This window comes from Emydura macquarii, unplaced genomic scaffold, assembly GCF_026122565.2.
Source record: "Emydura macquarii macquarii isolate MOO-44397 ecotype Brisbane River unplaced genomic scaffold, CSIRO-AGI_Emac_v2 contig_499, whole genome shotgun sequence".
NCBI lineage: Eukaryota > Metazoa > Chordata > Testudines > Chelidae > Emydura > Emydura macquarii.
Window position 1 is genome coordinate 10,873,408 of NW_027130636.1, and position 23,251 is coordinate 10,896,658.

Sequence of the window (23,251 nt, forward strand, 5' to 3'; positions counted from 1 at the left end):
GCAGTAATCCAGTTTTACCAGATACATGCATACTTCAGAAAGTGTGCTACTACTGCCTAACTGAATGTGGGTACCCACTTGAAGATAAGCAGGTCCTAAATTTCATGAGAATGTGCTGCAGTTAGGGATGCTCATCACCTCTGGAAAAAGTAGGCTAAGCTGCACTACAAGGAAATAGTAGGCTGGTTCTCTTGCCTTTCATTCCAGCACTCAGACTGTATGTCACAGCTGTCTTCCACAGTCACTTTACTACCTCAAGTAGGTATACACATAGTTCACTAACCATCCTCCATGGAATAGGGGAGGAGGGGTAAGCATTAAGCAAGAATACAAGTAGAATTAGTCTGTTCAAAACACTTTATTTTGAGTTTCTCTTGATAAATGTGACAACACAACTTATGTAGAGCTGCTGAGTTCCTTTACTAAATGAATTTCAGAATGTTGCAATCTGAAAATTCATGTTTGTGCAACTGCTAGGCCCTGCTGCTAGTCCTGAATTGTCTAGCTTTAGTATAAAAATCAAGCTAGTTTCTAACTTGTATAGTCCATATTAATGTAATTCCACTTAGTGTAGCAATTACAAATTAAGAAAGGATTTGGTCACTCAAATAAAATCAAGTTCAGTCATCCAAGATCTCTTCATCCAGATTGATATCTGTAGTATCAATATCCTCTAGATCCAAGTTATCCAAATCATCATCCAAGTCCAGTAGTGCCTGAGAGAAGGAAAGCAGTTGGGGTTAGGTGCCAGGCAGAAGACATTTTATTGGTTATGTTTGCAAACAAGTTTTGATGCAGCTGTTTAGACCTAGCCCCAGCTACTGTTGCGATTTAAAAACTAACTGGGGTCATGTAAACAAGTAATAAAGGCCAGCTGCTGGACTAGGTGGAACCTAGTGTTGAGTAAGGATATATACATTACTTTCCAAACTTCAACACTGGCTAGTGGTAAATTAGTATCCTCCTGAAGGAAAGTGAAACTTTAAGGTAATAAATCCAGATATCCTAATCTATAGCAGTTGCTCCTGTTGTAGATTATAAAATATCAAAAACTGTAGGTTGAGATTAGATTTCATTGCTCTCTGAGCTGTACTTTTGAAACCAAAGTATACCTTTTCATCTTTTGTCATGAGAAGAAGATCAGAGTTTCCTGGAACTGGAGACACCACTACTGGTTTAGGAGATGGAACAAGTTCTTCCTCTTCAGATTCCTTTTAAGATGAAAAGGAGATTTCATATTCACAAATTTTTATATTGAATTTTCTGCCTAGAAGTCCAAAGTAAGGATGCTCACAGATCATACTCTTACAAGGGGTTGTTTCTTCCACTTAAAGAAACTAATGTTTCCAAGTAGCTTTTGAACAGAACTTCCAGTTGCTGACACTTGAATTTAGGTTTCTCTTGTTACAGAGGCCACTTACAGCTGAGACCACAAAGTAATGCAACTGGCTCTACTGTAACAGCAGTATGGAAACGTCTCAGATTTTCAATTTAAGAACTTCAGTTCACTTTGAAACTATAAATTGAGAACAAAAGTCTACAGTTTTTTTGGGTCTACCACAGTAAAGATAAAGAATGTGCCTATAGGAATAGGTTCAATTCACTTGCTGTGCTTGCTACAGGATGTTTGGAAGGGGGAACACTTAATGGTGTAAGTCTGCAGAATACAAAGCAGGACTAGGTCAGCATTTTCTTTCTCAAGAGTTTTTATGCCTGGCTAGATTTGACTGTAGCAAAAAGTCATGATATTGTTCATACACAAGCTACTGAACTCCAGTTTTGACCTCAAAAAGCAGGCTGCAAAACGCTTGTAGGAACAGGTATCAGAAGATTCCTGGTATAAATCATGAATGTGGTGCAGTTCACATGTAGTTACTGCTCTGTCCATAGAGACTTTTGGCACTGGTGCACTAGTAACAGCCATACAAAACCCCATCCTAAAAGGGGACTTGCAGAAGCACAACTTACATCACACTGGTATGGTGCCCTATTTAGAACTCAATTTAACAATCAGCATGGGACCTTCTGAGCTGTGTGTTTAATAAGCAAGATCACTTGACACCACAGAAACAACCCTTATTAGTTTCCATCTTTTTTAGTGACTTCTTTAAATACTGAAACCAAGATGTTTACAAATAACCAAAACCTTCACTCTGAATGCCCTAAAATTAGGATTAAAGTGCATTTCAAATATGTAGTTAAGTTGCTTCAGGGCCACAATTACATGTGAAAGGTTTTCATCTCCATATTTGGGGACACAGCAATTAGGGTGGTCTGGAGAGGTGTGGTTTTCGAAAAAAAGCTCTATACAGTACTATCTGCTTTAAAGGCAGGCCTTCCAATTATTACAATAGGAAGGGAAACTGATATCCCCATCTTGCAATTTGTGCCTTTTTATAGTAGTATACTGGCTGACTAGATAACCTCTATCTGATTAAAAATGTCTTGTTTTCATCACTTAGACCACTGAAGTTTTAGAAGGCTGGAAGCAGCTGAAGCCATTTATATTAAATAGCTCCACAAAGGAAGACCTACCTTATGAGTCTGGTTCATCCTGCTGAAATTAGGAATTTGCACTTGTATGGTTGCTGCATGTGAATTGTTGCTGTGAGTGCAAGATTTATCACTAAGAATCTCATCCATCTTTCAGAAATCAATTAATGATTTTAGCTCATAATACCATAGTTTGACATCAAAAACACTATGCTTAATTTTAGTGTCCCAAGTGAAGTACAGCAACTCATGCTGGAGTAATCTGTCAGCAGTAACTCAAGAGATCAACACTTGTGGAAGTATACTTTGAAGGGGCAAGAGAAGTGATCTGAAGTGCTAACAAAAGCAAACTAAAGCAATAGTTTGTCCATTAAAAGTGGGTGTAAGTGTCCCCCCAGCAGCTGCTATTGCACAATACCAGATCCTCCTCATCCTGGAACCTCACTGTATAGTTGTAACACTGACCTGGGATACTACTACTCCTGATGGTTTAAAACCTTTTGCTTCTTCCCGTAAATTTCTTTCTTCATTTGGCTAACAAAACAGCAGAGAAAAAAACAAACATTCTTAAATAAAACATCTTGCAGTAAAAATTGTGAAATCACAGCTCCATGTATGGAATTATCATTTATATCAATGAAAACAAAATAATTGGTTTACTTACAGTGACAAGTGGGTATTCTGTGGCTGGCCGCAAGTCAGCATGAGTTTTATTTACATAGTCTTCAACAACAAAAGCTTCTTTTAATCCAGGGAAAAGGTTTTCATACTCTGTAGGATCAGCCAGGGACTCTGCAGCTTTCTGATTGACTTTAGAGAGATTCTCTCGCCACAGTTTTACAACCCTGGCAATGGAACCGACATATGCTGTAAGCAGTGAGTTTTTAAAAGAAAAATTAATTCAAATACATTAAAGAGTTACCTTGAAACTTGGCTTGGCAAATATGTACGTGCTAAGAAGGCAGCTTCTGGCAAACGTCCAGTTCTAATCAAGAGTTCCAAACAACAGTCAATCCTGGAAGATTAAATATTGAAGCTGTCAATACATAATTAGTACTTCTGTTAAAATACAGAAAGGCAGGTATTGCATTTGATTCAGACTATCATGAAGTTGCTGAAGTAATGAAAAACAAATGTTAAATCTTTCTGCTCAAACCTGAAGTACTGCATTTTATTGTAAGATATGTACAATCAGTCTTTCTGAAAGACCACATGCAGTTACTATTAGGCACACCAGAGTAAGCAAAATGTAGCCTGGTAACTTTAATACTGAATTTCCTTTTTAAGGAGAAAGTTTTATGGTCAAATACATTCCTGATATAACATTATAATCAATAGTTTTACCAGGGATTAATCTGGCATTAAACTAATTTATTAGTGTTTTCAGTCTCTCTTGAACATGACTAAATAAAAATATGTAAGCCTTATATTCAAAGTAATACGAAGTTCATAGTGGAATGGTACCTTATTTCTGTTCTAACTAAAAATGTTATATCTATGCTAAATGATCCATTGGAACTTTTACAGACTCGAATGTCTTTAGTACTATTTCAGCTGATACAGAAGACAAAACCCCAGGTTCTACTTGAAATCAATAGGGATTTTGCCAATGGCTGTAATGGCAGACATCTGTCCTTTTATCATTAAAGAAGAATTCTGTGTGACCTAACATCTCTGCACCGTGAATTAAGACTCAATCTCCTTGTTCAGGAGGTACAGGGATTTAAGTAAAGTGTTCTGACAAGGCTGAAATTTAAAATGTCTTCGTAATTTTACCAAAACAAAGCAGCTTTTTGTAAGACTCAGTTTTAGCAGACACACTGCAATTGTAATGGAATTATGTCAAAAAGCTTTTTCTTCTAATACAAGTTATTTCAAAATATCAAGCTTGTTTCACAGTAATAGAGTCCTTTTTAATCTGTTTAAAATAAAGCAGTTGAAAGCTCCAGAGCACAGCAAATTGTTTAGAGCCAACAGTCTCTTGCCATTCTTTAATAGATATAATTTCTCCCACTCCCCTCCGTCTCACATTTTTGGGCAAACAGTTTATGTCAAAGCTTCCACACCTGTATGAGAATGAGAGATTTCAGGTTTTTGGTTTTTTTTTTAAAGCAGCTACCAAACTTTTCTATAAAATGGAAGTGACAGGTCCTCCACTGTAACAGTGCTGGGGATCACTAATATAGCACGTCTAATTACATGACAGCAACAATTTCCAATTGGAAACTTTTGGCTGGTCACATGGTGCTGGCTCTCTTTTTCCATCTCCTATGGGATTGCTAAAGGACAGGAAAATATTTTGTTTGTTTCTGCATAAGCAATTACTGTAGCAGACCTGTTGCATCTATCTGACTGGAAATTGAAGTGTGGTCTACCTTATGAAAGAGTCTGAGTATTATAAAAATAGGAAGAATGAATACAATTCAAGCCTTTGTTTGCTACTTACTTTCCCTGCAAGAAGTAGCTCATAAATGCTACATTGTTCTTGCCATCTTTTTCTGCTCCCTCTGCTAGCTTGTTCACCATGTTAGCATTTCCTGAAGCAGTGGCCAAGAGCAATAAACCTCCATAGTCCTGTGCATGGTGCAGACATTCTTGGGCTAAGCCAAACTGGCATTTACTGATGGCAAGCTCAGCAAGTTGCTTCCACTTCTGTTCTGACTGAAAGAGATTTTCCAGATTTAAGTGTCTTAAATTAGAGAACAGCACTGTTTTGATACTATTTAAAAAAAAAAAAAAAACACCCAACACCCCCTCCCTCGCCTTCTTTGAAAACTGCAGATTGGCAGGAGTATAAATTCAGTCATGTTCAGATCTCCTATCTCAACTTCACTTATATGTATTTGCCCCTGCATTTGGGTTGTTTTATTTAATATACTCTCACAAGATGCCAATGTAACAGCTATAGATTAGCAGGGTTGTAGCATCAGAGACTGTTCTACTGTATTTTATACACATAAAAGTTTGTGATTTTCATATAGCAACTAGTAGGATCTTCCATCCAGTAAGGGGAAGAAAGCACAGTGGAGTATTGCAGATCTGGTGTTTAGGGATTTTTTTTTTTTATTTTAAAAGAAACTTTCAAAATGTTTTTAAATAAAAAAAGCAGGTTGTAAATTAATTATCTGTCTATCCTTAACTTTAAGATGGACACTTTGTTACTATTACAAAATAATGTGACTGACAAGGTAAGTGGATATTATCTCCTACTAGAGCAACTTCTGTTGGTGGAAGGGACAAGCTTTTGAGCTTACACAAAGCTCCTCTTCAAGTCTGGGAAAGGTAACAAAAGTGTTGAGGTTCAATCAAAATCTGTAGAGATAGTTAAGCATAAGGGGTTCACACATACTGAGACCACTTAAAGTGGTCAATTAATGAGACTATCCTCAAAGTTAGTTATGGGCCTGATCCTCTGTGTTGGGAACTCCTTCCAGGGGGACCAGAAATGGAGTCTGGGTCTTGCTGTTTCTCAGCCTCAAACTGGCAGATCATTGGAGACAGTGCCCATCCAGGCAGAGGTCCTGTGCCCCTGCACCAATTCTTGGGTTCTTGTCCCTTCCCTCTGGTCTCCCCTGTGGAGACCCATTATGTATTCTCTGCTCCAGTAGCACAACAGGAACCTTCATCTCGTCATTAGGAGGCAGTGCGGGTATGGGAGCAGATCCCACGGATTTGTTCTCCATCCCCAGATCCTGATTCCCTCCCCTCACATGAAGCCTAGCTCTCTGTTAAGTTCATCCCAAGCCGTGCAGGTTTTGCAGTACGAGCTTGACTCTTTCTATTAAGATGAATTTTAGGTTTACCTCTGCTTCCACTGCAAGCTGGTATGCAATCTTTAATTCTCCAAGCTGAAGAGCAAGCTCAAATCGATGTTCAGGATCCGTGGATACTGCAAGAGCTTGTTGTTTGAAGCCCTAAACAGATTTTTCAAGAGTCAAATTATGGTCTACCAAGTTCATCAGCAATGTAATTCTGAACACGTCATCTCCCCTTCACCCAAGCCAAATTTACTGTTGTATAAAGAACAGAAAAGACTATATTCTTAAATAGTAATGTTTAGCAACCATTTTTTTAAAAAAAATAAATGTTTAGTTTATATGTGCACAGTAATGTGAGAATTCTTTAATGAGTAAACTGAAAAAAAAGTGTCTCGGTTAAACCGGAATTACGGTTTACATTTACACTGTTTAAATTTTGAGAAACCATTCTCTTGCCTGCTTTTCAAGGAAATGTGCAACTCTGGTCCTCTGTTCCTTTGGAATTGTGGGAAGAACTTTGTCAGCCATACCGAAGTCTCTCCTCATCACTGCTGTCTGGTATTCAAGCACTGAGACCAACAAGGAGTAACTAACGATGTTTAGCTCTTTATCACCCAGATAAAGCCTGTTGTCCTTGGGGATATACCCCAATAGATACATTGTCCTATAACAAAAACAATGAATTTTAATCTATTGTAGGTTTCCAACAGAAGATTCAGTAGATCTTATAATAGCAACAATACTTATCTAAAAGCTTATTTCAGTTTTACTACTGATGTATATACTACTTTGAAACAATTTTAATATTCTGTGCAGCACTGCAGTAACAATTTTACTCATTAGATATTAAATCAGTGGTGCCCAAACTGTTCCTCTCATGCTCCCCCTTACCTGTAATGGAATGTGTCCATATCCCTCCCCCCCCTGGCCAAGAGCAGAATCTCGGCCAGAGGCTGGAGCTGGGGACAGAGCAAGGCTGGGTGGTGTTCCACCATCCCCTAACCTCTCTATGGGGGCTGGCCCAGGCCCCGCTGTGCCCCCTGGACATGGCTTTAGCCCCACAGTTTGAGGACCATTGCATTAAACTAAATTGTCTAGAAAAAGTGTGCATGCTAAGAAGTCAAATTGGAGTGATGTCACTATTTGTCAACTTCTTGTCAAGTTGAAATGTTTCATAACATGTTTTAAAAAGCATCATAAAATATATTGACAGATGATGAATATAAGCCAGATACTCACCTATCCAAATGGGCAATAGTGACAATTTCTCCTCCAACGTAGTAGTTCAGCCTGTTCACAGAACTGGTGTAAATAAAACAGTCACCTACCCACAACCCTGTTTTCACAATCTCCTGAATTTCACCAAGAACCTGCCAAAAACAAAAAAAAAGCTGTTGGTGTTAAACAGCTATACGTAAACATTAGGATGGGGACAACCAGAAAAATGAGCCAAGTTGAATTTAAACACTCCATCCTTTGTGAGGTAGGGCAAACTAAAGGTGGGATTCTAGATATAAACTAGAAACATGCACATTTGTTTTAACATTTATAAAGTAATATATTCAGTAAAAAGCTTTCATGGAGGGTTATTAAAACCTGGATTAAAGATTCCATTTTTGACCAGGACTATGTACACCTACAACTAGTAAAAAGAGGCTTTATCCTTGTTAACAGGGCAGTCTGGTTTACTTGTTAGACAAGAGCACAGCATTTTCTTCTGAAGTGTTCATTAACATTATTTAGCACATGCCCACTAACCAAGTTTAGAACATTAATTGAATTTCAGTAACATTTGAAAACTGAAGGGGAATTTACACTTATTATATTACCCAATTTTATATCTGAAAATAATTTTAGTTTTACTAGAACACAATGCCATATGAGTTGAAGTGGAAAAATGATAAGTTCTCTGTTTAGTTATCTTTACATATAAGGCCAAGATCTTTTATTCCTAGTTTTAGTAAGAAGCATTTTTTCTTGGTTAGCTCTCAACACCTTAAAATAGAATTTCTAACAGATGTTAGGACAAGTTTAGAACAAGGTTACAGTAATGGTTATACTGCATGATACACTAACCTTTTACAGACTAAAATTAAGCTGTTAATGCACTCAAGACCTGATCCAAAGCCTACTGAAATCAGTGGAAAGATTCCCATTGTCTTAACTGGGCACTGCCTAACTGCATTCCCACAGTTAATAGCGGTTACCTCAAAGGCATCTTCAATGCCATCTTCAGTGACTCCCTCATGTGTTTCCTGTGCTGTTGCAACTTTTTCAGACAGATACTTCAGAATGAAGAACGATTCCTCTGTGGCAATACAGACCAGCTCACCCGAGTCAGACCAGAATATCTAAATCAAAACAAGTAATAGCATTTAAGTTTTAGAGTGGTGTGATAAGAAAGGAGGATAGACACATATCAAAATATTTGTTTACTTATACACTGTCTTTCTAAATCCCTATGCTGAATGTACATGTACGAGTTTATTTCTACTACAAAAAGAATAAAGAAAAAATATTTTAATTTTTAACCACAGCTTCATGAGACCAATTGACAAATTCAGAAAAGCCTATAGTATATTCTAAATGCATTCCTGATATGACAGATTATATACATATACTCAAAGAGTGACATCTGACAACACGCACGTGTTTGGGCTGAATTTCAATTCTGCGTATCAATTCTGTATTATCCCAGTCATAGAATGCCAAGCCATTAACAGATCTGACACCCAATAAGAAACCTCCATAGATACCTGCAAAAAAACAGCAAATGTGGAAATTAGTATTTCACTGACAAACACTTTTTCCAGCAAAAAAATTAACATCTGTAATCTAGCCAATTTAGGAAATACAAATAAAACCCACCCTCTGCACCAAAATCAGGTTTAAAGGACTTCTTCTCTTTGAAGTTCTTAAATATTTTTACAACGCTGTTGCTCTCCCGGATTGCATACCTAAATAAATGTAAAGACAAATGCATCATTACAAAATAATTATCCAGACAAGATAGCAAAATATTGTACTGTACAGCCATAAAGAAATGCTACAAACTACTAGACATCTAGCCTACTATATTTGATATTTCTTCAAAATTAGACGTGCATTCTATATTTAAAAGTTCCATATAATCCAAGTTATAGAATGCTTGTTACCCAATGCAGCTTTTAACTTTCAGACCAGTTTATAGTTTGGGTAGTCTGGAAATTAGCAGCAATAAATTTGTTTAAAATAATGCAAAATAAAAGTCACATCACTTACTCTGAAGAATCATGTGCCCATACAAACTCCTGTGCAGAACCAAAACTCTTGTTTCGCAGAGCCATAGCTGTGTAAATGATGTATTCACCATCCCCACATACTACTACAAACCTAAAGATTGAGAAAAAACAAAGTGTTGGGGGGGTGGAATTGTGTGCGCAGGCTAATGGGCATCACTGGAAGTAGATCAGTTGTCTGGAAGATATATTCTTCTTGTATGGCAAATTGCTAAAATTAATCATTCAGGAGTTCTGTTCTGAAATTAAAAAAAAATCTATTACCGTCCATTAGGATTGTGCTGAATTGTCTGAGGATAGATTTCACAGCTCCCCATATCCTTTACAGCCAGTGGCAATCTTTCTCCATCTTTAATTTCAGCATCTCCCATAGCTTTCAAGTTAGCCTGTTGAACTTCCGAGTGTTTAGCCCAAATAATTTTTCCATTAGCATCCATAGACATGGCAGGTTCTTCACGGCCAAGCTAATAAGATCAGCATATAAAAAAAAATAGTGAAAAATAGGCATCCTTGGCCCATTAAGTTGTTCAAATTTCTTTTCACTCCCTTTAAATACTCATGGTGCTGTTGGAATATGCCAATAAATTAAAGTGCCCATTTTTTATCACTTCACTGGATGTCTCAGTATTAAAAAATAGTTTAGTAACAGAAATTTGTAGCAATCGGCCACCATTTTCATGTATGCTTTCCAATTTGATATTAAGATACCTTAACAATGATGCTGCCCTCATCATAGCCCAAAGCCACATTATTGGATCCTCTCAGACTGGCCACGCACCACACCCTCTCCATGCCATAGTTGAGCGTGCTTTCTAGGCGATACGTGCTCGAATGCCAAATGCGGACAGTTCCTGGAGAAAAAAATATATGCAATTTCAGTCTCTTCTCTCAGTAGTAGGGCTATTAAACATTATGTCATTTAACAGCAAGAATCTAAAGACCACATATGAAACTAACACTTGTTATTTGAACTTTAGCAACGTAGAACATTAAAGTACTACACTACTATCTTTCAATCCCAGCACAGTCTTTCTGAGGCTTGGGGGATATTTTGGTGTCTCCCACAAGTGTCACAGAGGCCGAAGGAGGGAAATCAGCACAGAAGCATCTCTTGGTGGGAGCTTGAAGGACCACAAGGAGCAGAAATTAGGAGCTCCAGGCTGGCAGGCAGTTCTCACATGACTGTACAGAGACAGCAGGAGGGAGCTGAACTGACTGGGGTCTCACTGGTTGCAGATGCCCTGGGCTTTTCAGCAGCAGTATTCTTGCTGTTCCTGCCTTCCTCTCAGTCATCTCCTTCCACCTCCTCCTATGGGTTAGATTCACCTTTATTTGAGGTCCCAAAATGGAGTACTGGAATGAAGAACTCAAGGATCTCAATGTGGAGGAGACTTGGAATTACTTTAAGTCAAAAGTTGCAGAAACTATCTGAAGTCTGCATCCCAAGCAAGGGGAATAAAATGTGTATGGAAAGGTTGCAGACCAACCTGGATAAGCAACCATTTCAAACAAGTGATTAAAAGAAAGCAGAAAGACTCAAGGAATGGAAGATGGGATGGATCAGCAAGGAAAGTATTCTTGGAGGTCAGAAACCGTAGGGGCAAAGAAAGAACTGCCAAAAGCCAAGCAGCGTTGGACCTTGCAAAGGGAATTAAAACCAATAGTGAAAGTCCTACAGCCATATAAATAAAAAGAAAACAAGGAAACTAATCCTTCCAAGCCTACCAAAAGCATGTAACCCACCCTACTGTCCATGTATACTAAATGTCATACAACTCAGTTACCATCTTCTGAGCCTGTAATTATGATTGGCAGCTCAGGGTGGAAGCTGACGCAGGATACATTTTGAGCATGTCCCTCCAGTGTTTGCACGCAGGTTTTATTCTGTAAGAGGAATAAAGATACAAGAAAATAAAACAAAATTAACACTGCAAGTTTATCAGATCACTATCTACAAAGAAATTTAAGAATTACATAAGCATGTCTCATCCTCTCTCTGCAACGTTTACTTCTGCTTCAATTTAGTTCAAAGAACAGCATACCCTAGTCTTTGTTTTAAAACAAAATTACCATAACTGAATTTGTTCCCATTAGTGTAGTTGATTCTCTATTTCCTAAGCTAACTGGGTTCCTATCTACATAAATCTTTCTTGATGGCAAGGTGGCTCAATAGGTTAACGTAAGACACTTTAGTGTCTGTACTTTTTGTTTCAAATCCCGAAAGCCAAACATGGATCTGTATGTAATCACAAAGGAAAGCCAAGTCTAGTGCTATCCTTGTTCCTTAGGGATATTTATTCAGACAACTGAATGTGCTTGAGGTGCCCAGGGCTAGAACAAAGAATGGCCATTCACAGCTGCATGTGGTGGCAAGATTTTATTCACTTATCACCTTAGTGAGCACTTCAATAGCGATGGCTACAGCTCTCACTTTCAATCTCAGGTCTATTCTAGTGCTGTGTGCTTCGACAGCTGGAAGAAAAGCACTGGACAGTTTTTAGAAGGATTCTGCCTTCCCTTCCTGCTGCTCCTGCAATGGTCCCTGTACAGCTAGCCACAGGAGTAGCTTATGAATTCCACGTTCCAGCAGCAGTCCACAGGCCCAACCTTTTCTTCTCTACTTCAATAGCATTCAGCTCAGAGGACGGAATTATGAATGGATAACTCCCCCACCAATACCCAAGCAACACATACCTAGCAAGTGGGGAAAAAGGAATCACGGATGGGACAAGGAACATAAGAACAGAAAGATAGAAAGCAATGAGAAAGAAGAAGAAAACAGACAAAATGATGGGAGAGAAAAAATACAAAAGGAAACAATTATGAATTGTGAATACAAAAGGAAACAATTATGTCTGGACATACAGTAAAGGGATACAAAGTGCATGTGGGTGCCCAATCCATTGCAAGGTGGCTGCTCTCAAAATAAAAAACTTGAGACCCACTACTCTAGAAGAAAATAATCCAATGCTATTCAAGACCAAGTTAACTTCTAATATTCAGATTTAAGGTAATTTCTATATTTCGCAAGAGGTAAATTAGAGTGTTACACAACTTTTAACCTACTAGTTTTAGTTAAATTTTTCTGGAAAAATACACCATGAAATCTCTCTATTTTCTGTTCAAAGACATGAAAAATATTTTTCTCCATCCCTTTCCCTCCACTTCCATGCCTTTGCTGCTGATGTGCCCAGTCAATATAATCTACTAAAGTGTTCATGAAGAGGTGAACACATTGTACCTGGTAGTCCCAAATCTTGACAAGGCGATCATCTGCTCCTGAAATGAGATAAGGCTTGTCTCCTCCACTATAATAATCGATGCAGTTCACTCCTTTTTCATGGCCCTCCAAAGTGAAGTTGGGTGAAGAAGAACCAAGCTGCCACACCTTGCAAGGAAAAAGATCAAGCATACTTAAGTATTTATCTTGTGGGCCAGACCACCAGATAAAAATGCACTAGTCAGAGCTAATTCTAAAATTCTAGAGATAAGGAAGCCTGTAAAAAGGCTAAAAAGCCTGTACCACTGCATCCTGATGGCTTAAATGTGGTGAAAAAAACTAATCACACTTTGGGCCAATATTTCAAAGCAACAAACTAGCTTTATCCTTCAACCGTCTCTCTTACATGTTAAACTTTTCTGCATGTGTGTAAATTGAAAAACCTGCACAGGTATATGTTACATATACACACACACCATACACCACCTTATACGACTCAGCTTACCATTGGTTTCATAAATCTGCAGTTAACAGTCAGAATTGTACACGTATCCTTTAGTTGTTAATATGGATTTTAGAGTCACCAATCTAAAATGCTAAATGAGGGTTTGTTAAATGGATCAGGGCAGGTTTCAGGTACGTTGGGGCCCTAGATGAAAATCTGCCTCCTCACTACCACAGCAAATCTCATTCACACATCCCATTACTCATAACAGCTGAAGGAGTCGTGAAGCATAGGTGGCCCTTTCTACACTCCTAAGACATAATGAAGGTTCCAAGGGAATGTGGGGAAATCTAAGTGCCCAGAAGGCCATCCATCTACAGCCCCATGAACCCAGTAATGGCTCCACTGTGCATGATAATCTTCAGAGTCTAGAGCAGGAAAGGGAAGGGAGACTCCAAATGAAGGCATTCTGTTATCTTCCATTTCTCTAATGGATGATTATGACAGTACAGTTGTGCCCCAAACAGTTATCACTAATCCAAATGGAATCACAAGAGTCCACAAGTTTCTGCCAGATATTCACATTTCACGTAAAATAACTGATCTTGAGATTTCACCATTATATAAAGTCTTTATCCAGGCTCTGATGACTGTTCAACAAACTAGAACTTGACTAAGATCATTCAATTTATATATGTCCTGGTATGTAGTATACAGTATATTACTGCAAATATACTTGCTTTATGAATTTACATTTTTCCATTGTTTGTATTGCTATATTTACTCTGATAATTATGTAATAAAATTATAGTGACTGTACCTTGATAGTCCTATCCAAAGAGGCACTGGCAAACTGGTTATTATCCTTTGGGTTTATAACAATCTGCATAACATAATGAGTGTGTCCTTCAAACACCTGAGAACAAGACCACTTTTTATCCCAATCCCAGAGTTTAATAAGCATGTCATCTGCAAAAAAAATTTAAGTTAATGTTCACATACATATCTTTTTAAAATAAGATCCTTAGTAACCTGATTTTCAAGGCTTGTCCATCCTTCCTGCCTAAAGGGAAGTGTTGCTACTATCATAAAATTATGTATGGACTTACTCAGAAAACTGTTTACCCTGAGAGGCGGAGCGAACAACTACAGGGAATGCAAGGGTTTTTTGTCCCCTTCATCCCACCTCGCTGCCCCCCCCCCCCCCCCCAAAAAAAAAAAAAAAAAAAAAAAGAGAAATAATTAAGTTTAATGCAGATGACTATCTAACCTTGCCAGAACCTAGTAATAGTCTAGGTTGCTTATCAGAGCTAAACATTTGGTTCCCATTTCAGGGACATTTATCCTTTTAAAGGAGGACATTAATGTTGTGGAACTGGACTGCACCATTATTTTTGTTCTACTTTCTTTTATGAAAGTCTGAAAGATTTCTGTAAAAAAAGAAAGCAGTGGTGGTGAAAAAACTTAAAAACACTTTGGCAAATCAGCGAGATATCACAAACGTCAGAGTGAAAGCTGAGCAACAGAGGAAAGTGATTTCAAATCACTGTTTCAAACATTGGGAATTTTGCTAAAACCTCTAGCTTTTGTGACTAGTTAATGTTTTCGAAAAAGGAAGTGTGTGTTAAAACCTCAACACTCTACCCCTTCAATTAAGATATGACAACGGATAAGGTACCCCCTCCAGGCCCTTCCGCTGGACTTCCAACAGTTGTTTTAATTAAGTTTGCTTAATGTTTTGAAAGTAAAATCTAAAGAAGGGAGTTGTGAGCCATGTAGCAATAGCTCCTGTACTGCTCCAGTGAACTATAAACATCTTGGAGGCACCTGATCTGAAATACTGAAAACTGAGTAGTTACTGAAAGGGCCAAGTTTCAAAGACACAAACACTGAAATCCTATAGAAAATTTCTTCTGTAGTCAATAAAAGAATTTAGGGCTCGTTTACATGAAATGTTAATCTGCAGCAAACTGGGGTGTGAATCTACCCTGCACTAGTCTGCCATGCACTAACTGTCTATGTTGACCCTGCTTAAGCATACTAACAGTTCCTTAGTGTGCTTTGATCTAGTCTGGTTTCAAAGCAGGATATATCAAAGCACATTAAGTAACTGCTAGTGCATGTCAGCTGGATGCATATGGACAGTTAGTGCATGGCAAACTAGTGTGGGGTAGATTCACATCCCAGCTTACTGCAGATTGTTCGTGCAGACAAGCCTTTAGACTGCCTATTTTGTTTCTCTCACTGTTTTCTACGTTCTCTCTTGCTTTGTTGGTTACATATTTCCTTGAAAACAAAAAGGTATAAAAGGGATGAACAGTCTAATCTGGCACATGAATTAAGCAAAAACTGCTTGCAGACAGATTCTTGATGCCACACAAAGCCTGAATTCCATCTAATGTTTAGTCTAGCTATTCTTCTCATTGTTCTTGCAACATAGCCAGTTCAGCTATACTATTTCTTTTGTCTTCAGAAAATACAACATCTTGGTTTGTTCTCTTAAACTCTGGTTCCGCAATGCACTCTGCGTTTTTTACTTTTGTTTTTTTGCTTCCAGGCATCTGAAAACTAGCTCTTCCCTTTAACTTCCTAAAGAAAAGCTGATAGGCCAGTGTCTACTTTTTTCTCTTTATAGAAGATGATGAGTGTCAGGCTCGGTCAGAGTACTAATTCATCTCAGACACTTCTAAGAACTGCACATCAATACTAAAGGATCAAGATAACAGTTAAATTATCTTACTAGGAAATCTAGATTGAATGTTGCGGGCACAGCATTAAGACAACCTTTCTGTTTGATGAAAGGCCATTACATTTAAAATGTAAAACTGTAAGATGACTCCAATAGCACTCATGTCACAATTTCACTATAAAAGCACTATCATACTTGTGTAGTTTTAACCAGCAAAATGAAATTAATCTTGATACAAGTCAAACCCAAATATGGCATGTCAACCTGCCAAATAGCAGATCATTAGCATGTAAACAAACTTTTTGTTTGGCAGACATTAAGCAATTACACATTCAGGTCTTCTTTGACAAGAGCCTAACCTATTACCTTTCAAACCCTAAGAACATGAAACTAGCTAGCAAAGAAATAATTTGAGATGACAAATGAAACATAGGCTACTTGCTCAAGAATTCCTATTTCAACAGCAACAGTACAGGCCCATAGTTTGTTACTATGTAAAACAACAGTCTGAATAGAGTTGTGAGAGAAAAAAAAAATCAAATTATACGGAAAAAATCTTACCACTGCTAGTTAGAATGAAGGGCTGAGTAGGATGTACAGCAATGCAACGAATATAATCCGAATGTGCTTCAAACATGTGAACTCTTTCCAAGGTGTTGTAATTGAAAACTCTAATTTGCATGTCATCCTGTAGATGAGATGAAAACAAAGACACTAAGATCAGCTTCTCTGTAAAAGCATTTCACATGAAATAAGGCTAATATTCCATCTTCAAAGATTCTTCATCCATAAAAGTTCTTTAAGAACCATATTAGAAGTTTGAAGAAAGGAAACAATGCCAGCTAGCATAATTATTCTGATGTAGTTTTGATTCAGAAATCTACATTACACGATCCTATTTTAAAGGCATTTATAGTAATAAAGAATTCATCTAGAATCACAGTTTCTCAAAGACGCTCTTATTTTTAATTTAAGGAAAGTCTAAAGTTCCTTTAGATGTTCTCACATTATATGAGCATGAAAAAGTGTTTTCTATGCATTAAGGGCTTTGTTCTGCTCCCATTCAAGTCAATGATGTAGAATCATGCTATAGGAAAGACAGACGCTATGTTGCATCCAAATAACTGAAAAAGACACTGGCAACTTGAATTTCTTTTTAACTGGCTATTTAGGAAATAACAATCCCTGTATCCATCCCCCTCAAAAGCCCTCCCCCCAGATAAAACCACCACCACCACCACCACCAATACAAAAGCTTTTAAATACAATGTCCTGAAATCTATTTTTTAAATCAATTTTTAAACAATTAACTTGGGAGCAGAAAAATATTTAAGGTAAAATTTCCAAAAGAGACTTAGATGCAAAGGGAAGGGTAGTGAGCCTCCCAGCCCAGGTCACCAGATCTGGACTCGTACTACCATGCTAGAAATACCTGTGTAGACAGCAACTCTGAAGTTGCAGCTTGGATTGGAGCTTGGGCTCTGAAACCCACTCTCCTCCTTAGCCTTCAGAGGTCAAGCTCCAGTCTGAGCCAAACCTGTACGCAGCTATTTTTAGCATGGTAGTGTGAACCCAGCAAGCCCGAGTCTGTCCACCCAGGATGGGAGGCTCGCTGCTGCAGGCTGGGTAGACATATGCTTAGGGTCTGAACGGCTTGTCTGCAAGAAGCAGCAATGAGCATGAGAGGGGTGTGATTTCTGAAGTGCATTGGCCTGTGTAGACCCTGCTGGTGAGAACTAAAGTCTACATGGGCCAGATAATGTGCAACACATGGGTGCACTTCAGAAATCATACCCCTCTTGTGCGCATTGCTGCTCTATGTAGATAATCCCTGAAGTCACACTGCTCTAGTGTGTGCTGCTGCTCTATGTAAATAATCCCTAAATTTCGCTGGGACTAGGTACACCTTTGAAAATTTTATCCTAAACATCCTTCAGAACTGGAGAGAAAAGCTTGTACATGAGCTTCTCCCAGAGAAGTATATAAGAGTAATGTCATTATGCCAATGCATGAAACACAAAGCACAGACAATGAAAGTGACAAGAAACTCGGTGCATTTGATTACTTTTCATTTCTTCTAAGGAAACCTTAGGTTTTATTTGTTTCTATAGAAGATACAAATTTTTCAGACAAAAATATGATTTTCAAGTTGACTGCCCATTAAACAATTTATTTTAAAAAAATTAAATCAATCATGGACAATTTTCAACGAGGTTAAATGCTGCTGATCCACATGAAGGCTTATTCAGAAATTATAACGGTTTAAAAACATGTTGGTCATGCACAATACCTACTTTAATTACCAATTCAGACATGCACTGCATGCACATCTGGATACATATTAAAATATAACTTCATTTCAGTGATTGTGTAATGAGGGCAATATGATTTGAATGATAGATTAAAAATGTAACATGAAAATAATGTTTATTTCAGTGGGTACAAATAGAGATATAGGTACAGTGACACATGCTTGTATCTTCTGCAACTCTGCTTCTGTGAATGTTTCAAAGGCTGATACAGAAATATGCATGCAGAATTAATTCAGACTATTATTTTTTTTCCTCGTAATGCAATGTTAAGGTTAAAATGTAAAAACAAACATCGATGATTATACAAGATATATAAACAGATATACACGCTGTAAAATATATATGTAAGGTTGACACTTTGCAACTGTTACACTTTGCTGACTTTTCATAACTGCAAGACTAGGATGGATTTATTCAGCACATTTTAGTATGCAGACAGAAATACATTCAATGGATGAAAATGGCTTAATGTTCTAAAAATGAACAAAAATTCTTCTAAAGATCCTGTATTAAAAATTATTGAGTGAAAGCATAAAAGACAAGTAAACTTTTAAAATTCTATTACCTTGGATAGTCCAACTCTTTACCCTAATTACAGGGACATTGTTAGGGTACTGTGTATATTACATCTTTTAAATAAGTTGTAAACAAGTGCCAGAACTGAGTCTAGTTGGTAATATAGTTTGGGCCTAAATGTAAAGTCAACCACCACTTCACATTTTTCTGTTTTTAAAATGAAAGCTTGAGCTTTAAAGTGCCCTCCTAGTCAATGGATCAGAATAATATTTTTGGGGAAACAAACAGCTATAAACTGTTATCTTCCTCTAGTGTACAAGTTGAAATCAAACCACACTTCTGGATGGTGTGCAAGGGTGTGATGAAGTGAAGAGAAATTAGGGAAAAGAGGAGAAATGTATATAAAACAAACAAGCAAACAAAAATTGATAACTTACAGCTCCTGTCACAACCCAGTTCTTTCTTGCCACAAATTTAGCAGCTCTGACTGGCAGGTCACATACTTCAAAGGTCTTCACTAGAGTCTAAAATTAGAAATGTTGAGGTATGTTACTGAGAAAATGTCAGTTTCAAAATCTGTTCAGCTGTTCTTAAAACAACCCACTTTTGAGTTTAAGAATTGTCCAGGAGTTCCTAGAGCAAGGGATCTGTACTCCTTTTTAACAGATGTGAGTATAAACATAAGGAAGTAAAGTAAGGGGAAGTATTCACACTATGGTGCAGTTTTGCAAAGTCAATACCTTTTGGAACAACAAACTAAAATGAAAGTAATTAAAAAAAAAATCACACTGTATAGTCAAAACAACCCTGGAATTTATTTGATCCCCACAGACCTACTTCTTTCTTTAAACTGTTTCTTAGTGTTTGTGATATCACCTGCATAGCATATGCTGGGGCATCACACAGGCTGCAGGCAAATGAGCCTCAAGTTCAGGGGGTTTAAAACAGAAAAAAATAAGTTTAAGATAAATTTTGTATTTCACATCTCTATTACTCTCAATATTCAAGGCATTTAGCATATAAACAGAGAGCTCAGTGCTGGATTAAAATCCTAATCTAATCCAATCTTTTATATCACTGTACTTGTATGTCTCTGAGGCTACAATTTGAAAATGTACAACCATTAGGTATATTATTCTTTAATGGCACCAAACAGTAAGTGGCATCAAAACCATGCGTTTCTTGAGAACACTGGCCGACTCAGCAAGTTAGTTTTTTTGTTTTGCTTATTAAACAAAAAACCAGTGAATTATTATTTAAAGCTCTTTCCATTCATCTTTGCAGAAGAATGCACTTCACACATCATCAGCAGGATACACGGATCAATGAATTACCATATTTCTACACTCTTGTTTTTAATTAGAAATAAACTACAGCACAAAAGGTTTACCTGTGTTTCATGATTCCAAACACAGACACTGCCATTGTAAAGGCTAGCCAACATCCATGGCTCAGTGGGGTGCAAATCCACACTCTTTACTCGGTCAGACCGAGCTGTTAGTTTTCGCTTAATATCGAGTCGGAGAGGCTAGAGATCAGAAAAATTAAGAATGCTAAATTATTCATCAATGTAAAAATGGCATAGTACTGTTTTAACATATTTGCAGATATAATCAAGAAGAAAACTGAAGGCTAGGCCTAAAATAAAACCAGGCTGCTCTGTTTTGCATGCACACATATCACACATTCCTTATGCTATCTGCCTGCTTGCTTTGTTCTTTCAGAGTCTCTTTGGAATAAAGTATTCTGATTTTAATTGGTATATGACAAGAATGGAACTGATTTTTTGCATCTCCTGGTGTGCTGTGAGTGGAGTGAGCCAACACCCATTGTGTTGTCAATACATATTCCAAAGTACCAGACTGGTGTGAGAAAGTGGACATGATGGAGACCCAATTCAGAGTTTAAAATTACCTGCTTGAACATTATTGCCTATTTATTTAATTAATATTCTATTCAGTAACACTTCTACTACCATCAAACACAACCTATCCTGACAAGCCTGATAAATGAACACTACAGATCAATTTCACACTGAGAAACATACACATGAGATATGTGGTGTTGTTGAAATAGTGTGTGTCTCAGGACATTAGCAAGACAAGATGGATGAGGTAATAGCTGGACTAACTTCTGCCGGTGAGAGACGCAAGCTTTTGAACCATACAAAGCAGACCTGAAGAAAAGCTTAGCTCTGTGTGGCTAAAAGTTTGCTCTCTCTCACCAGCAATAACCGATATGACCTCATCCACCTTGTCACTCTAATACCAATGACACCTTTAAGTCTACCTCAGTAGTTCTTGATCTTTTCAGACTACTGTATGTACCCTTCTCAGGAGTTTGATTTGTCTTATAGACTCCAAATTTCACCTCACTTAAAGACTACTTGCTTACAAAATCAGACATAATACAAATTGCCACCAGACACGATTACTGAAACATGGCTGACTACTTTCTCATTTTTGCCCTGTGGTTATAAAATCAATCCGGACCCTCAGACTGAGCAGCGCTGATCTAGCATGTAGAGCAGCACCAACACGTCACTGTCGGGATGACAGTTTCACTTGCACTCATCTCGCTCACGCTTTTCCACGTCGCCAGTTGGAAAACTAGGCAGCGATGGAGATGCGCTGGTGCAGCCTCTGGGAGCCCTCTGCGGAGCCCCGGGGCACGCCTGCCCCTGGTGAACGCCGCTGCTGACTGACGCTGGCCTGGTGCCCCCAGCACAGCCGCTCCCCGCCGCACACCAGGGCTTCGCTCCCGCATCCCTGCAGAACACAGGGCCCTTCGCCGGCTGGCAGCCCCACACCAGCCGCCAGGCCAGCGTTGGCCTGCGGTGCCGGGGAGCGCTGGGTTCCTTTCAGCTCCCAGGGAAGGGACCAGTCCTGTGCGCCCCGGCTCAGCCCCCGCCTCCCCGGCAGGAAGGGCAAGGCCCGGCCCAAGCCGCGGCGGGGAGGGGTGTGAAGCGGCGGCTGCAGCGCTGGTCCCCGGCCAGGCTCACCATGGCTCCGCAGCAGCTGAGATGTCGCGTCGCTCTCTGAGCTCCGGCACTGACCGACGTGGAGCTTCCGGCCCCGCCGCTGCCGCCGCGAGACGTGGGATGAAAACGAGAACACCGCACACCAGCGCTTCCGCATCTCAAACATCGCGAGAACAAGACTTCCCGTTCCCGTGGAGTCCGCAGGGGGCCTCCGGACACGCCTACGTACTGAGATCATCGTACGACGCAGCACGGCGGCTGTTGCCGCGGGAGGACGGAGGGTGCGGCTCTCAAACCGCAGGGGGAACCTGATTGAAATTGTAGTCCGTTTGTCCCGCAAAGGTTGCTGGGACATGTAGTCTTTGCACCGTGCCAGGCCAGCGCAGAGCCCTGCCTTGATACTCCCCCTAGGCCTTGGCACAGGAGAGGGGCTGGGACATGCCTAGAGCAGGCAGAATGTGTGTGCCCACATGTTCCCACTCTCCACGGCACCTCAGGCGGCCCTAACCTGAACTGCACCCTAGGGACAGGGCTGTGCAAGCTTCCTCACTTTTGCCCCTTGTTGGGGTGCCCCAGGGGCCTCTTCCTCTCACTTCCCCAATAATTCAGTTCCAGTCCAGTCTTATTACCCATATTCCTTTGTTTGGCATACAGCACAGCAATGCTGAGTTAATCAGACTCAAGCATAAGGGCGGGGGGGAGGAGGAGCAGGGCATATGGTGCAACATGCAATCAAAGTCACACAGCAAATATCTTCCTTTATATACATTATGCAGAACATTCCATTTACTGCACATAGGTCACTTTGCAGGAACCAATCCCAGTACATCGTGCACTGTGCATGCACTGTCCATGCACAACAGTCTTTACCTCATCTTACTTTCCAGGCTTATTTTATCCATTTTTATCTTGTCCGTTGTAAATAGCCCCTGAGTGTTCCCTCTCATCTTTGCAAGTACAGACATTCTGTTTCCAGCCTGCTGATCCATTTACCTCCCTAAATGTGTCTCTCAAAATATGAGGCCTCACAGAGGTCCACTTACTCATGTCAAGTCAGGCCTACACCCCTGAACTAGCACCACGATGAATCAGGCTGAGTATAGCAAGGCCATGTTATTTCTGTCATTGTGCCTCAGTTCAAACTCCTTAGAGGGTCTCTTTGCCCATGCAATTTTTGACTTCTCCAGTAAGAGACTATTAACGTGAGCTAATTGTGATGGTGGGTTGTGTGCTGTGAGGAAGTGTCCACTAACACGGCACTGAAAGGCAATCAACCTATTTCACTAAAGCCTTGCACAGATATTTCAATACTTAGATACTTTAAATTGCTACAGACCTGGGCCAAATTCAAATTAGCACCCAAGATACAAAAGGCTGTTGTGTCATCTTGTTCCTTAAACCTGTGGATATAGCAATCCAGAACAAAATTAAATAGAAATGGTACAATGAATATCAGATTTCTCTACTCAAACTCAACATCACAGCGTGATAAACCATCACTGAGATAACTGTTCATTTCCTTTTCCTGCTCCTGCCCACACTTGTTTAATCCCCCACTCT

At 39.1% G+C, this 23,251-nt stretch overlaps 1 protein-coding gene across 2 annotated transcripts; it reads right to left on the bottom strand.

The window, feature by feature from the left end:
* Positions 1-339: 339 nt before the first annotated feature.
* Positions 340-21,839, bottom strand: COPB2 (COPI coat complex subunit beta 2). Of its 2 annotated transcripts, none has more exons than XM_067538940.1 (22): positions 21,713-21,839; positions 20,102-20,239; positions 19,149-19,235; positions 16,445-16,571; positions 14,015-14,163; positions 12,771-12,917; positions 11,314-11,413; positions 10,238-10,380; positions 9,794-9,993; positions 9,513-9,623; positions 9,120-9,208; positions 8,901-9,007; positions 8,459-8,602; positions 7,491-7,621; positions 6,708-6,915; positions 6,297-6,407; positions 4,940-5,154; positions 3,416-3,508; positions 3,158-3,338; positions 2,959-3,027; positions 1,113-1,211; positions 340-716 (listed from the first exon to the last, which is right to left on the bottom strand). In XM_067538940.1, exons 1-22 carry the CDS (start codon positions 21,713-21,715, stop codon positions 621-623), a joined length of 2,748 nt encoding a protein of 915 aa, XP_067395041.1. In that variant the 5' UTR covers positions 21,716-21,839; the 3' UTR covers positions 340-620. The 2 variants fall into 2 exon arrangements, with proteins under 2 accessions (XP_067395041.1, XP_067395040.1); XM_067538939.1 differs by lacking the exon at positions 21,713-21,839 and adding an exon at positions 21,295-21,494.
* Positions 21,840-23,251: the final 1,412 nt, after the last annotated feature.

What these genes read in the sequence shown, in the direction of transcription:
- COPB2 (XM_067538939.1), bottom strand. Translation starts at nt 21,477, where the DNA reads ATGCGGGAGCGAAGCCCTGGTGTGCGGCGGGGAGCGGCTGTGCTGGGG. An exon ending in ACCTGATTTTGGTGCAGAGG is followed by an intron (nt 9,008 to 9,119) that starts GTGGGTTTTATT and finishes GTTTTTTTGCAG; the next exon opens with GTATCTATGGAGGTTTCTTA. An exon ending in ACTATTGCCCATTTGGATAG is followed by an intron (nt 6,916 to 7,490) that starts GTGAGTATCTGG and finishes TTTTTGTTATAG; the next exon opens with GACAATGTATCTATTGGGGT.